Below are 17,206 nucleotides of genomic sequence, written 5' to 3'. Positions count from 1 at the left end.
TGTTTGTGATTTACGGATTTGTAAGCTTATTTTTATAAAGATTTTCCTATCGGAAATAAAACATGTATTCATAACAGTTCAATATTAAGCTGTCCGGCTTTTCTAGAATACTTTTCAAAGTGAAAAAGTACTCGTAAAACAAAATCATTCGGAATACTTTTTGAGGGATACCAATACTTTTTTACAAAAAGGTGCTGGTTGCATCTGACAATTCGTGACAGCGCTTGCTGGTTGCAGATGAAGTTACATTTTTTCCTCTTTGCAAGTCCCGTCCCAGATTCTAATTAACTGAGTTCTCGGTTTAGATTTCTTTTTACCGAATAAAACCAGTAAAAAATATTACCGAGCTGAAATTCTCGATTTAAGTGTGTAGCTTTGAAGATATACACATTTTAAGATGAATTTGATGCCATATGCTGTTGAAAACGGGTTTGTTTACAATTTGCGACATACGCCGTTTTGAAAAAGTACACGAGATTTATTTATTTGTTGCATAAGTGTCCCCTTCATGCAGCCCTGGTTAGGAAGCTGTCAATTTTTGTATTGGTGTGAGTGAGTTCGAGTTGGCTTTTTTGAAGTTTCTTCCAGTCGCCAGCGTCCGTACAAAAGTAGGTTGACAAAGCATTCGAAAAAGTTTGGAACCAGTTTGAATTAGTAGAATTTTGTTGCGGTTTTTCTTAAAATTTATCTCAAGACGCGTTTGTTCCATCAGTAGCAAAATCAGATTGGCTGTTACCATTTTATAGAAAGATTTTGCAAGATAGTGTTTTGTTTATTCAACTAACAAGGCACCAAGTGTTAGCAGGTAAGATGATGAAAGATGGCGTGCAGAAAGACAAAGATGTCGCTCGATTGATGGCTTGTTTACGGTTTTGTGAAATTTGTTTCCAGATACGATGGCCGATAATCAACAGAAACCGGGACCTTCAAATCAAGATCAAAAGGGAAGCGGTGACAACGAGCAGAAAGCTCAAGGAAGAAAGAGGAAGCTATCCACGAAGCGCTCTAACGCCAACAAGCGGAATGGCCCCAACGAAAGTGAAATGGAGATCGATGCGGAGAAGATCAAATTCCTGCTGGATCCGGTTCTGAACGCGTTGCGGAGCTTGCAGAATGGCAACGAGAATGAAACTATGAGGACGTTGATTTCCACTCTTCAGCCATCGCAAATGGAGATTGAGATGGCTTTGACCAAGGTCAAAATAGATCTCGATCGGATGCTTGGTTTTCCGAACAATAATTTCCAAATTTACGACTTTGGATCCATCAAGTCGGGACTGGCGTTCCGAGATTCGGATTTGGATTTTTACGTTCACTACGAGAAAAATAGTGATAATAAGCAGGAGCAAACCAAGCTGATCCACATCATCCATGGTCGGATGGCACGAGATGGGACGTTTCACGGTCTGGTGAAGATTCTGGGTGCCAAAGTGCCACTGCTGCGGGCTATCCACGGTCCCACTAATTTGACGTGTGACATCAATTTCTCTAATGCTAGAGGATGCTATAACAGCAAGTTTATTTATGCAGTTATAAGGTAAGATTGTAAAAGCGGTTAGATGGCTTTGACATTGATCTTTTTTCGTTAGTTTGCCAATTGTTTAGTAGAATGCTTGCTTGAAAATTATTCTATAATGATAGCTCATGCAATTACACCACATGCTTGGTTTATTTATGTCACGAGCAAAGTTGTCATATGTACTATTTTCTAATACGCTCTCCTGCTTTCTATGAAAAAATCACTAACAGGGAACTGGTTTAAAAAAGTGCGTCATCACCAGCATTTTGTTCCCATGTTTTCATGACGATTCTATAACATTCCCCAGAATCATTGCCACTATTTTTGTTTTAAATATTTTTTTTGTTTAATTTACACTCCACTCGACCAATGTACACCAAGGGAAATATAGAACAGTGCAATGCAGCTGTTGCTCCAGAACTAAAAACTAAAATCGTTTTTTTCTTCATTTTCAATTTTCCCGCAGATTTGAACCACGCATTCATAAACTGGCAATAATCATCAAGTTCTGGGCGAAATGCGCCTTCCTGTTGACTAATCATCGTCAGATGAACACCTACTGCATCATAATGATGTTGATTTTCTATTTGCAAACTAAAAAACTCCCTTTGCTGCCAGCAGTTCAGGATCTCCAGAAAGGAATCCCTCGGGTTGGCTTCGGTGCATGGAACCTCGGTTACCCGAAGGACATCGAGTTTACTTCGATGAACAAGGAATCGATCCGTTCGCTGCTGTTGAACTTTTTCAAGTATTATTCCAATTTTGAATTCGAAAAGAACCTCATTTCGCCCTATGTAGGGCGATTGTGCGAAGTTGAGGAGATGAAGCAGAAAAAGGTTCGGGAGTTGCAATCGTACTACCGAGCTGTTGAGCACCATTCTTATCCGGAATTCAATTTTGGTACGCAAATATCCATCCAGGATCCGTTCGAATTGAATATGAACATCGGAGGTGTTTGCAACTCGGCGGCTCACTTCGAGCAGTTTAAGCTTAGTTTCAAAACTGCACACAAGGTCATGACCGAAACCAATACGGAACCGTTTGCTAAGGTGTTGGAAAGTTTGTTCACCAAAACCAAACGGTACCAAAAACAAACCAAGAGTTCAGTTGTACCCGTTGTTTCTAATAATGGAACCATCCCTAAAACGGTGGATGTTTCCGCCCACTGGAGAATATGTCGGTTGCTGCCGGTCGAGTACGAGTTGTTCATCGTACGCCAAATCTTACTGGCCAGAAAGACCGACAAAAACGCCATCATAACCGAGCGGCAAATCAAGGATGTGTGGGCCGATTGCATGCTGGACTTTATTGACGATATCCTGCAGAAGATCTATCTCTGCAAGATTGAGCCCATAAAGGATGCCGAACGAGCAACAAGCGTTCCTAACAACATTAAGAAGGACGACATTCGTACGTTCGAATTATCATGCGAGCGTCAAGTAATCTTCAAACGGACCCGACTGCAAATCAACAACGAGGAAGAGCTGAACAACGAAATCGCCATCAGCAAGAACCGATGGGAGATGAACAAAGCGCTGACGTTCACCACTCGGGTCGATATGTTCAAGTCCAATGATGCCATCGAGTTTCACATTCCGGAGGAACACCACAAGAACGGATCGATCCGGGTGTTCATCGAGGCCTGCTTCCTGACGCAGATTCGCAAATGCATCAAAGGTTACTTCAAGGTGATGCTGGCCAAGGCGGAAGCGAAGGCAAAGGCCGCTGCCACTGGAGCTGTACCCACGGAGGTCGAAGGGAACGCACAAACCGCACAATGAAGAGGCCGAAACGAGGAATGGATGCGTGTTCAGTATATTTGGCGATAGATGGCAGTTATCGCAGTACATTTTTATGTTTTTCTTAAAATGATTACGCTTTTAAGTTTTACTACTTCTTGTTTACACGTGTGATAGGTTTGATTAACCTAGAAGCTAAGTTCTTGATTCAATGAAATTTGAAGGAATAAAGCGTGAATCAATAAAAGAAACAACGTTTTGTTTATTTACACTTATTTTCGACACGAGCCATCCCAGGGCTGAAAGTCTCGCTAATAACACACTCCTATTTTCATTCATTTATTTAGTCTACATCTAAACAGATAACACTGAATCAACAATTTGACGCCACAATACACGGTTCGAGGCCACATCTCTCCATCCTCGAATACGCCCCACGCTCGCCAAGTCGTTTTGCACCTGGTCTGCCCATATCGCTCGCTGCGCTCCACCTGCCGAATCGGAAGCGAACACCATCTTTGCAGGGTTGATGTCCGGAATTCTTGCAACATGTCCTGCCCATCGTACCTTTCCGGCTTTAGCTACCTTCTGGATACTGAGTTCGCCGTAGAGTTGGGCGAGCTCGTGGTTCATTCTTCGCCGCCACACACCGTCTTCTTGCACACCGCCAAATATGGTCCTAAGCACCCGTCTCTCGAATACTCCGAGTGCTTGCAAGTCCTCCTCGAGCATTGTCCATGGTTCATGTCCGTAGAGTACAACCGGTCTTATTAACGTCATGTACATGACACATTTGGTGTGGTGGCGAATCTTTTTTGACCGCAGTTTCTTCTGGAGCCCGTAGTAGGTCCGACTTCCACAGATGATGCGCCATCGTATTTCACGACTAACATTGTTATCAGCCGTTAGCAAGGATCCGAGGTAGACGAATTCCTCGACCACCTCGAAGGTATCCCCGTCTATCGTAACACTGCTTCCCAGGCGGGCCCTGTCGCGCTCGGTTCCGCCCACAAGCATGTAGGGGAACGGTTCGCCACTTCATCTCATAGCTCCTATTTCCATCCCATCAAAAACAAAGCAATGGAAAGGAATTTGGTTTGTTTATGATTTTTGTGATTTATTTTCAGCAGTGAGCACGTATGTTGATAAAAAGAAGCGACGAATTTGGTGCCGTACTTCTTTGTGTAGCGATGAGATGGATATATATACAGTGAGATGGAGATCGGAACAGTTCCTCTACTTTGTCTTTGACGCATTCACCACCAGTCCAACTTTTGTTGCTTCACGTTTCAGGCGGGTGTACAGTTCTGCCACCTTTGCAAATATTCGGCCGACAATGTCCATGTCATCCGCGAAACAAATAAATTGACTGGATTTGTTGAAAATCGTACCCCGGCTGTTACACCCGGTACTCCGCATTTGTATTTGTATTTGTTTTTTATTCATCGGACTGTGTTGTCTACATGAAATTCTTAAATCTAATGGTGGTCAAACAATAAAAACATTAAAGACGGCTCAGCAAGCGGCAGCGAAATCTGGATGTAGAGATGTTGAAATCAAATTCATCGGACACTTCGTTGAAGCGATGGATCATGGCGACAATGGAACTGTTTGCAGCATAGTTAGTAGCTTGTGGCTCCTCGTGTAGCAGCGCTCGCGCTCGAAGCGTCCGGACAGGTGCGTATAAACTGATCCTTGACAGCAACTCAGGAGCATCGTATTCAGATAATAAAAGCTTGGCAATGAAGACACACTGAGCCGAGTAGACGACAGCGATCAGCGTAAGCAGGCAAGTTCAACGGGTCATTCCATGGAAGGTGGCGCAAGGCATATCTGACAAATCTTCTTTGGACAGCTTCGAACCGGTCACTCCATACAGCCTGGTAGGGATTCCAAACAACAGATGCAAACTCTAGTATTGAGCGTACCAGAGAGCAGTACAGTGCTTTGAAACACAACGGATCCTGGAACTCATTGGAGATTTTAAACATGAACCCAAGCTGGCGATTGGCTCTATCGATGGTATTTGAGAAGTGGCGGCTATAGGTAAGCTTTTCATCCAAAACAACTCCTAGGTCTTTAATGACACTTAATGTCTTTAATGACACCTTCTAGCGCAATGTTGAACAACGGGCACGAAAGTCCATCACCTTGTCTTAGTCCCCGGCGCTATTCGAACGAACTGGAGTGTTCGCCCGAAATCTTTACACAGTTTTGCACACCATCCACCGTTGCTTTGATCAGTCTGGTAAGCTTCCCAGGGGAGCTGTTCTCGTCCATAATTTTCCATAGCTCTACGCGGTCTATACTGTCGTATGCAGCCTTGAAATCAACGAACAGATGGTGCGTTGGGACCTGGTATTCACGGCATTTTTGAAGGATTTTCCGTACAGTAAAGATCTGGTCCGTTGTCGAGCGGCCGTCAACGAAGCCTGCTTGATAACTTCCCACGAACTCATTCACTAATGGTGACAGACGACGGAAGATGATCTGGGATATCACTTTGTAGGCGGCATTAAGGATGGTGATCGCTCGAAAGTTCTCACACTCCAGCTTGTCGCCTTTCTTGTAGATGGGGCATATAACCCTTTCCTCCTTCCACTCCTCCGGTAGCTGTTCAGTTTCCCAGATTCTGACTATCAATTTGTGCAGGCAAGTAGCTAGCTTTTCCGGGCCTATCTTGATGAGCTCAGCTCCGATACCATCCTTACCAGCTGCTTTATTGGTCTTTAGCTGTTGGATGGCATCCCTAACTTCCCTCAAGGTGGGGGCTGATTGGCTTCCATCGTCCGTTAAACTGACGTAGTCATCTCCTCCGCTGCCTTGACTTTCACTGCCTGTACTCTCAGCGCCATTCAAATGTTCCTCGTAGTGCTGCTTCCACCTTTCGATCACCACACGTTCGTCCGTCAAGATGCTCCCATCCTTACCCCGGCACATTTCGGCTCGCGGCACGAAGCCTTTGCGGGATGCGTTGAGCTTCTGGTAGAACTTGCGTGCTTCTTGAGAACGGCACAGCTGCTCCTTCTCCTCGCACTCCGCTTCTTCCAGGCGGCGTTTCTTCTCCTGAAAAAGGCGGGTCTGCTGTCTCCGCTTCCGTCTATAACGTTCCACGTTCTGCCGGGTACCTTGCTGCAGCGCGACCGCCCGCGCTGCCTCCTTCTCCTCCCGAATCTGTCTGCACTCTTCGTCGAACCAATCGTTCCGTCGACTTCGTCCCATATACCCGACGTTGTTCTCCGCTGCGTCGTTAATGGCTGCTTTGACTGTATTCCAGTAGTCCTCAAGAGGGGCTCCATCGCCCTCTTCCGGCAACGAGATATCTCGATCTTTTGACGTAAACTACGTCTAAGGGGAAGACTCGGATACAGGGTGGCAAATGAAAATTTCCAAATCCGAGACCGTCACGAAATCATGTAAGATTTTGAACGTTAATAGCGCATTCATCTTTCGATGGATTTTTGAGATTTATATATCAATCGAATCGGAAATTCTCCACCAATTTTCCAGTTTTATTGAAACATTTGATTATCAACGTTAAAGTAGGGTATTGGACCATTTTGGCAGCACCTCTTTTTCCCGCTCGCAACGTGAGTCTCATTCGGCCGTCGTTCAGTGTAGTTGGTTTTTGAACTCTTCTTTTTGTGCGGTGCTTCGCACCAGTTTGCAACAAAAAGTAGGGCCAGAGCAGTGACCGCAGTCAGCCATATACATAAAGCGCATGTTTGTGCAAGGATAGGATGATCGATTGTTACCAACGGCAATGCAATGTCATAATGCAATAATCGCAATGCAAATAAACAAACATGTTCGATTCAAAGATAACTTAGGAAAATGGTAAGCCATTTTATGATAAACTGCAAATTGTTAATTATATTTTTATTATTAAATATGCGCCAAAACCAAAAGAATTCAATTTTAATTCAGGAAGTTTTAATGCACTTAAAATACTCTGTGGGTACAATCATGCGGGGCTTATTGTATACGGCTATAGCTTCGGAACGCATACTTTATTGAAACGGGCTATAGGTTACAATATAATTATTACTTTCTAGCTCCCGGATCTAAGATTCTTGCATTTCCAATTATATTAATAATATGGTTGCACGAATATTTTATCCATAATGCCACTGCCAGATAGTGGGAGTTAGATTGTAATAAAATAGCACAAATACCCTATTCCCGTCCGCAGCGTTTAATACTCTGGCGCATCTCAACCTTGGTTTGGTTTGGTTTGGCTTGGTTTTTGGTACCGTTCTGACTCAAATCCCGAATATGACTCACATTCCGAACACTGGCGTTTTAGCGCCCTAAAACTAAAACTGTCATTGGTTTTCCGCACTGAAGATCAAGATAACAAACGAATTCAAACTCCTGTGGAGAAAATTACACGAATAAAGTTAAAATGCGCATTTAAAAGCTAAAGTTCGGAATATGAGGCATGTTCGGAATTTGAGTCAAAACGGTACATAGCTAGTATTTGTTGATTTCTAGTTGGCGCAACCGGGTTTTATCGACTCGCACTTCTTTGTCGGACTCAACAATACGACTATCCCTTCTCTGCCAACTATTCCTCGTCACTCCAAATAACAGAAGGCGGAAATTCTGCCAAAGGTCCAAGGCTCGTATTCTACCACCAGTGATGACTCGATGCTCTGACTACCATTGGACAGAGGCACCTGTTTGACGGTAGCCAGGGCAGAAATTCTTTGCAAGGTCCAGGGCCGATGCGTATACTGTTCTACGTAGTTTACGTTGGGCGGTCGTGTATTGTACATAACCCTTCAGATTTTTTTTTAAATTTATTCAATATTCCGATTTTCATCGTCTTCTTATTGGCATTACATCCTCATACTGGGACAGAGCCGCCTCGCAGCTTAGTGTTCTTTGAGCACTTCCACAGTTATTAACTGCGAGGTTTCTAAGCCAAGTTATCATTTTTGCATTCGTATATCATGAGGCTAACACGATGATACTTTTATGCCCAGGGAAGTCGAGACAATTTCCAATCCGAAAATTGATTAGACCGGTAACGGGAGTCGAACCCAGTCACCCTCAGCATGGTCTTGCTTTGTAGCCACGCGTTTTACCGCATGGCTAAGGAGGGCCCGAATTTATTTATGCTAATAATTGGCCTCTTGTTGAACGCATCAGGAGTCAAGTTGGTAAATTCGAAGATTATCCAGTACGTGACGTTCGAGTCTAGTTCTAAGGCTGGCGGATCAAGTGGAACACTGGAATGCCAACAGAAACCGAGTTTCAAGTACGAAAAGAATTTCCTAGGCTTGGAGAAGAAGGCACTACCCGGATAAAAAATATCATTAAAATATCATAAATTTTATTGTTACAACACCATTTAAGACATAATTTTTACCATTGAATATAATGGAATTTTGACAATAAAATCACATGAGAAATAATGGTTTTCCACGATAAAATGAATGGTAAATGGGACTTTTACAATAAAAAAGGGGGGTTGTTATGTATCTTTACAATAAAAAAATCGACAATTTTCCATACAAAATTTTGAGCAAAACAATTGATTTTACGGTTCTTCAATGGGATGATTTCGGGCGACAAAATAATAGAAAACATTGTGATTTAAATGTTTTCAATTACTGTTTCTATTGTTTTACAATAGAAATACAACAGGATTTAGAATACATTATACTCCAACATTACAATAAAAATACAATACAATTATTTGCTTTACAAATTATTTTATTTTCAATTTAAGTTTAAAGCAGTTTAAACTTCATTTTAACTCATTTTACCTCTCTTTGCTGTCGGGACTTCCGAACCGAACTTTCTTCCACAGGTTTATCTGTCAAACTAATTGATGTGTTGTTTAGCGCATCTTCAGGCGAATCCAGCGCACTATTTTCGAAGTTGGGTAAGTTGCATGTATCTGAAGAAAAATCGAACTTCGATATAAAAAGCGTACTAACGTTGTTCCGGATAGACAATACATGTAATAAACCTGTGAAAAATGTAAATTAAAAAAGAATGTTAGTTTTATTAGAAAAAGTACGTCGAGAAGAAAAGAAAAAAAAACCTGCATCAGTTCTTATTATATCCCCTTGGTGAGATTGGCCAAGCATTAGTATTTCATCATAAGCTTCATTTCTGTAAAGGAACAAGGATACATGTTACCAGGTATGTCATCAGGTATTATGACGATTATTTTTTTTATTTATTTTTTGTTCGGGATGAACCACTGCGTCCATTATATACATTGAACTTTTGTAGTATAAGATTACGACTACTGGTGGTGAGTATAAGCCGTTTGCCAGCCCAGTATCATTACTTGACACTTTACCGGTCGCTACTAAACGCGCTAGGTGACCAAATTTGGCAGCGCGATAACACCGCTGATATTTAATGAACTATCAAATGTCAAACGTTACCGATATGGAATGCAGCCTCCAAAATTATAACCGAAAATAGTAACCGATGCGAAAAAGTTTGACTAATCTAAAATGACAGCACGGCGAGTGTGATCAAAATACTCGCGCTCAGGCCCAGTCAATAATGATGCTCTAACGCGTTCTAACACTTTATATACTTACCACGGTACAGAAGCCATAGTGATCTACCGTTGCCCAGCACCAAAAACTGTAATGAAAAAGACACTTTCTGCACCATACAGTTTTATTATTTTCATCTCTTCACTAATTTACAGTGACTATAATAACAGTGTCGTCGAGTGTCAGAATTGGAACAGAATCGTCTGTCAGTTCCATACAAATGCGCTTTCCAAACGAGCAGGAGACCTGTCAAACGTGGCACATGACGTTACTCTTCTTATAGGACTCTACACTAATTATAAACAAAACTGTACACGCTCAAATGAATCCAGCCATTCTCCGAGTAAAATGATAAGCAAAATTTTTTGTCCCCTTTAATTTTTTTGAACTCCAATTTTTATTGCATAAAATTTCTAGACTTGCAATATGAAAATATATTACTTGAGAATCGGTATAACATTTTTATTTATTTTATAATCAAAGCTATTATAATTTTATTGTTTTCAATTGTTATTTCAACAATATAATAAATCCATGAAATTTTCCAAAATTATATTAATTCAATTACATTAGACGAATTTCCAGATCATCCAAACCGAAAACTTTCGTAATTTGTTTAGTTTTGGATGTGCAATACCAAACATAAGCGAACAATAAAAATATAATAGAATGTATTGGTAACATTTAAATATACTGTTATGTTAATGTAAGTACAATAAAGATCTTTTTCAACCGTCAACATTTTACAATAAGCGTACAATAGTTTATATTGTTTACCATATAATCTATTGTATTTCAATGGGTTATGTCGTTCAAGTTACTGTAAATTTTTATACGGGTACTGGCATGTAAGAAGCAGAATGGACCAGTAGGAGAATGGAATCTAAATTTTGGAGCTGAAAACCATATGTGTAGGGACGTGGCTGCTCTTGTAGGCGCAACGCAGGTGTCGCAGCCTATCTACGTGGCAGACGCATCCGAGGTAGCGATTGTGGCCGTAAGCAGTGTCAAACTAGACGCTGAAGTGGATGATGAGTGCTGTAGCCTAGATGTCACTAACGTTTTATGTGTTCCAGACCTTGCAGTGAACCATCTATATTTACGTCACATCTGTCAGAAAGGCTATTGCATCAACTTCACCAAAGATGCGTGTGAAGTCAAACACGAGTCTACGGGAGAAGTTATAGCTACGGGGCGTGATGGCTTATACCAACTGAATCAGGTTGGTCAATCGAGTACATGTGTGGTACGTCCTGACACCAATCTGGAGCTTTGGCATCGACGGTTGAGCCACATAAAGGTGAATGGAAACTCCGAATGGAATGATGTCAACCTGTGTTCCATGTTTCGAAGGGAAGCATCTACGGTCACCATTCAAGTCCAGCGGCTCAAAAGCGAGAGAGGTCCTGATCCACTCGGACGTGTCTGGAGCAATGGATAAGCCTTCGCTTGGTGGGAATAAGTATTTCGTCACCTTTATCGATGATGCCAGTCGAATGACCTTCGTCTATTTTCTGAAATCCAAGAAGGACGTGTTTGAAGCGTTCAAGGAGTTCTAGACCAATTCCGAAACCCAGACCACCTGCGGACTGACAACGGTGGAGAGTATGTTGGCAAACATTTTGTCGAATTTCTCAAGACGCACGACATCCGTCACGAGACAACAGTGCCTCACAATCCGGAGCAAGACGGGCTAGCTGAACGCATGAACTGGACGATTCAGGAGCGAGCTAGATGTCTACTGTTCGACGGAAAGATGGACAAACGGGTTTGGGCAGAAGCAGCGTCGATAGCTGTGGCACCTAATCGATCGTTCGCCGACAAAGGGCATCCCGATAACCCCCTTTGAGAAGTTTATAGGAAGCAAACCGGACTTCAATCTCCGTGTCAATCAAATCTACGCGTCTTTGGAGCAAGAGCAATGTCGTATGTTCCAAGGGTGAAGCGTGCGAACTGGGATCTCAAATCCTACCATGCATTCTGATTGGCTATTCGAAATGTTTTAAGGCCTTTCGAATGTACGACCCTGAGAGCAAGCAAGTTTTTGAGAGCCGTGATGTGGTGATTCTTGATGAGCCGCTGGGATCGAAGGTATCGATTGCGCAAGAAATAGATTCAACCGATAAACCGATGATTTTCTGGGAAACTGATCAACCAGAAATCATTGATGATGATCAACACGGAGCAGTCGACTACGATAATGGTGCAAGCCGCACTGAATGGGGAAAATTACTGTTCGCCTAGAAGAGTCATTAGCCTCGTAACAGCCGCTTACGCTCCCCTCTTATTTTTCCAGGCAAGTATGATGATTTTAAAGTTACATACAGCAACTTCACAGTGCCAACGCAGCCATGGGGGACGTAATTTGTTGTCCGAGAGCTTGGACACCACCGCGCTCCCGTCACATTCAAAAGAAGTAGCTGTTGAAATGCAACATGATACTGTGCACAGTGATTGGGAGCGCCCAATCCAAGGCAAGTTAAATCGTTCCATCGATATCGGAAACTATCTCTCGTCGGAATTTATTCCACAGATGACCAAGGACCCTGGCACGGCAAATGCTGGGTAAAGCGTACCATTGGTACTTCGCGTACCTGAAGGAATAAAATAGACCCCATCTCGCGGTCCTTAGCCTCTTACCCAGCAACTCCTATCCCTACCTCCCCGCGGTGCTGGCCGGGATACGAGCAACCTTAGGGAAGATCGGGTAACCAACCCCGGTGGGAACTATGGTCGTATGCTGACAGGGAAGGGGGGATTTGCTCCTCTCCGGAGGTGCAAATCTTATTGAGCGTCTGTTCTCCATGTCAGGATCGGCTCACAACAGCGTCTGTTCTCCATGTTAGGGGCGGCTGATCATCGTCCGAGTGCCAGCGAGGGACTCTAAGTGAAACTGTGCACCACACACTTAATTTTTTTCGCCGAGATCTCAGCATTTTTTGTTTATTTTCCCGAGGTGGGCACCGCCGAGTTTCAGCAAACATGATTTTTGCCGAGATCTCAGTAAAAGTGACGTTTCAGTTGCTGAGATACAGCAAATATTTTACTGAGAATCAGTAATAAACGAAATTTTCTGCCGAAGTTCAGTTTTGAAATTTACTGAGCTACAGCGGTGCCCATTTTTGCCGAGCTCGAAATAGAAAAAGTTAGTGTGCATGGTCCACCGGAAATAAGGAGGAATGGTCCTCCGGAAATTTAGGGGGTTTGGTGTCAGGCCCTGCAAGCCAGCCTTTAAAAAATCATAAGCAACGAACAATCAACAAGAGAGTACGGACCGGAACCATCGGCGAAGACCACTGCGACGAAAAGGGACTAGCGATTGGAAACTCGGTTCGTGGAACTGCAAATCTCTCAACTTCATCGGGAGCACGCATAAACTCGCCGATGTGCTCAAGGACCGTGGATTCGGCATCGTAGCGCTGCAGGAGGTTTGTTGGAAGGGATCAATGGTGCGAACGTTTAGAGGTAATCATACCATCTACCAGAGCTGCGGCAACACACATGAGCTGGGAACAGCTTTCATAGTGATGGGCGATATGCAAAGGCGCGTGATCGGGTGGTGGCCGATCAATGAAAGAATGTGCAGGTTGAGGATCAAAGGCCGGTTCTTCAACTTCAGCATAATCAACGTCCATAGCCCACACTCCGGAAGCACTGATGATGATAAGGACGCATTCTACGCGCAGCTGGAACGTGAGTACGACAGCTACCCAAGCCACGACGTCAAAATCATCATAGGAGATTTGAACGCTCAGGTTGGCCAAGAGGAGGAGTTTAGACCGACTATTGGAAAGTTCAGCGCTCACCGGCTGACGAACGAAAACGGCCTACGACTAATTGATTTCGCCGCCTCCAGGAATATGGCCATTCGTAGCACCTACTTCCAACACAGCCTCCCGTATCGGTACACCTGGAGATCACCACTGCAGACAGAATCACAAATCGACCACGTTCTGATTGATGGACGGCACTTCTCCGACATTATCGACGTCAGGACATATCGTGGCGCTAACATCGACTCTGACCACTATCTGGTGATGGTTAAACTGCGCCCAAAACTATCCGTCATCAACAATGTTCGGTACCGACGACCGCCGCGGTACGACCTAGAGCGACTGAAGCAACCTGATGTCGCCACTGCATACGCGCAGCATCTCGAGGCAGCGTTGCCGGAAGAGGGTGAGCTCGATGGGGCCCCTCTTGAGGACTGCTGGAGTACAGTTAAAGCAGCCATTAACGACGCAGCGGAGAACAACGTCGGGTATATGGGTCGAAGTCGACGGAACGATTGGTTCGACGAAGAGTGCATACAGATTCTGGAGGAGAAGGACGCAGCGCGGGCGGTCGCGCTGCAGCAAGGTACCCGGCAGAAAGTGGAACGTTATAGACGGAAGCGGAGACAGCAGACCCGCCTTTTTCAGGAGAAGAAACGCCGCCTGGAAGAAGCGGAGTGCGAGGAGATGGAACAGCTGTGCCGTTCTCAAGAAGCACGCAAGTTCTATCAGAAGCTCAACGCATCCCGCAAAGGCTTCGTGCCGCGAGCCGAAATGTGCCGGGATAAGGATGGGAGCATCTTGACGGACGAACGTGTGGTGATCGGAAGGTGGAAGCAGCACTACGAGGAACATTTGAATGGCACTGCGCTGAGAGTACAAGCAGTGAAAATCAAGGCAGCGGAGGAGATGACTACGTCAGTTCAGCGGACGATGGAAGCCAATCAGCTTTGAGGGAAGTTAAGGATGCAATTCAACAGCTAAAGACCAATAAAGCAGCTGGTAAGGATGGTATTGGAGCTGAGCTCATCAAGATGGGCCCGGAAAAGCTGGCCACTTGCCTGCACAAACTGATAGTCAGAATCTGGGCAACCGAACAGCTATCGGAGGTGTGGAAGGAAGGGGTTATATGCCCCATCTACAAGAAAGGCGACAAACTGGAGTGTGAGAACTTTCGAGCGATCACCATCCTTAATGCCGCCTACAAAGTGATATCCCAGATCATCCTCCGTCGTCTGTCACCATTAGTGAAAGAGTTCGTGTGAAGTTAACAAGCCGGCTTCGTTGACGGCCGCTCGACAACGGATCAGATCTTTACTGTACGGCAAATCCTTCAAAAATGCCGTGAATACCAGGTCCCAACGCACCATCTGTTCGTTGATTTCAAGGCGGCATACGACAGTATAGACCGCGTAGAGCAATGGAAAATTATGGAGGAGAACAGCTTCCATGGGAAGCTTACCAGACTGATCAAAGCAACGGTGGATGGTGTGCAAAACTGTTTGAAGATTTCGGGCGAACACTCCAGTTCGTTCGAATCGCGCCGGGGACTAAGACAAGGTGATGGACTTTCGTGCCTGTTGTTCAACATTGCGCTAGAAGGTGTCATGCGGAGAGCCGGGTGTAACAGCCGAGGTACGATTTTCAACAGATCCAGTCAATTTATTTGTTTCGCGGATGACATGAACATTAGCAAAGGTGGCAGAACTGTACACCCGCCTGAAACGTGAAGCAACAAAAGTTGGACTGGTGGTGAATGCGTCAAAGACAAAGTACATGCTTGTGGGCGGAACCGAGCGCGACAGGGCCCGCCTGGGAAGCAGTGTTACGATAGACGGGGATACCTTCGAGGTGGTCGAGGAATTCGTCTACCTCGGATCCTTGCTAACGGCTGACAACAACGTTAGTCGTGAAATACGAAGGCGCATCATCTGTGGAAGTCGGGCCTACTAGGGGCTCCAGAAGAAACTGCGGTCGAAAAAGATTCGCCACCGCACCAAATGTGTCATGTACAAGACGTTAATAAGACCGGTAGTCCTCTACGGACATGAAACATGGACAATGCTCGAGGAGGACTTGCAAGCACTCGGAGTATTCGAGAGACGGGTGCTTAGGACCATCTTTGGCGGTGTGCAAGAAGACGGTGCGTGGCGGCGAAGAATGAACCATGAGCTCGCCCAACTCTACGGCGAACCCAGTATCCAGAAGGTAGCTAAAGCCGGAAGGGTACGATGGGCAGGACATGTTGCAAGAATGCCGGACAGCAACCCTGCAAAGATGGTGTTCGCTTCCGATCCGGCAGGTACGAGACGGCGTGGAGCGCAGCGAGCGAGATGGGCAGACCAGGTGCAGAACGACTTGGCGAGCGTGGGGCGTATCCGAGGATGGAGAGATGCGGCCTCGAACCGTGCATTTGTGGCGTCAAATTGTTGATTCAGTGTTATCTGTTTAGATGTTAACTAAATAAATGAAATTGAATGACCAAGGACCCTGAAACAGTGCAAGAAGCTTTAGAACAAGAGGATCGTGATGGCGCAGTTGAATCTCATCGTTTACCAGATGGACGCTGTAACAGCACTTTTCCAAGGCGATCTGGACGACGAGGAGATATTCATGGAACAACCTTAGGGATTTCAGTGTAATGGAACGTGCACACGGTCAAGCAGTCTGACCAACAATGACTCCATCTCTCGTTTATTCAAACATCCATCAAGTTTAAGGTGGTTATACAACAAAGCCACAAATCGGCCATCTTGGAAACCACGTGCTTTTTCTAGTGATTTTTTTAGAGCACGAATTGAGAGAACCACAACGCCCATGGGTATGACACATCCGTAGATCGTTTGCTTACTTATGCTAAACAATCGACTTTAATTTCAGCATGGTACGAACATTATTACGCTGAATTTGAACTTTTGACAATAGCGGTAGAAAACCTTGTGGTGAATTTAAAATTCACCACATGGCTTGATTGTATAATCACCTTAACCAACAGCGGCACGAACAATCAATTTATTCGACCAACAATATCACACACGAACGACCGAAGCGCCAACTTGAGCACCAACCATCAAACAATATATGGGGATTAGTGCAACTTCACTACAAATGCTCAAACCAGAGTGTATGTAATTAAGAGTGGCGACATGTGCCGCATTTGACAGGTCTCCTGCTCGTTTGGAACGCGATTTTGTATGGGAATGACAGATGAATTTTGTTCCAATTCTGACAGTGTCGCCACTCTTAATTACATACACTCTGGCTCAAACATGTTCGGCGAACCTTGACTCCGCCCCCGACAACTCAAACCAAAATCAAACCGCTTGAATTTTTTCCAACCAAGCCGCCAACTATCAAATGGTTTGTCGAACAACTTACCTACACGTTAAAACAAAGCAGCAACCGAAGCGTTTTCTTGGGGGCGGAGTCAATGTTGAGTCAGCTTTGTATAACAAGTTGAAATGCATCATCAGAACCAGCGCTTTTTAAAAGAAATTTTTCATGAGGTATAGCCTCCCCAATCAGTTCTTTATCATAACGTTTTTCGAAAAAAAGTCTCTCGCGATATGCTACATATCGTATATGTATAAGTGAGAGACTTTGTAATTCTCTTTTGGATTCAAACCCTGTCGACGACTTTCTTTTGTT

At 44.3% G+C, this 17,206-nt stretch overlaps 1 protein-coding gene across 1 annotated transcript; it reads left to right on the top strand.

Annotated features, from left to right (window-relative positions):
* The first annotated feature begins 554 nt into the window (after positions 1–554).
* LOC134208668 (uncharacterized) lies at positions 555–3,512 on the top strand. The gene is made up of 3 exons (XM_062684444.1): positions 555–805; positions 892–1,537; positions 1,986–3,512. The coding sequence occupies exons 2-3, from the start codon at positions 897–899 to the stop codon at positions 3,298–3,300; spliced, it is 1,956 nt and encodes a 651-aa protein (XP_062540428.1). The 5' UTR covers positions 555–805; positions 892–896; the 3' UTR covers positions 3,301–3,512.
* The last annotated feature ends 13,694 nt before the right edge of the window (positions 3,513–17,206 follow it).

Source organism: Armigeres subalbatus, chromosome 2 (assembly GCF_024139115.2).
Source record: "Armigeres subalbatus isolate Guangzhou_Male chromosome 2, GZ_Asu_2, whole genome shotgun sequence".
In the NCBI taxonomy this organism is placed as follows: domain Eukaryota; kingdom Metazoa; phylum Arthropoda; class Insecta; order Diptera; family Culicidae; genus Armigeres; species Armigeres subalbatus.
This window is presented reverse-complemented; position numbering and strand designations above follow the sequence as displayed.

What these genes read in the sequence shown, in the direction of transcription:
- LOC134208668 (XM_062684444.1), top strand. Translation starts at nt 897, where the DNA reads ATGGCCGATAATCAACAGAAACCGGGACCTTCAAATCAAGATCAAAAG. An exon ending in TTTATTTATGCAGTTATAAG is followed by an intron (nt 1,538 to 1,985) that starts GTAAGATTGTAA and finishes ATTTTCCCGCAG; the next exon opens with ATTTGAACCACGCATTCATA.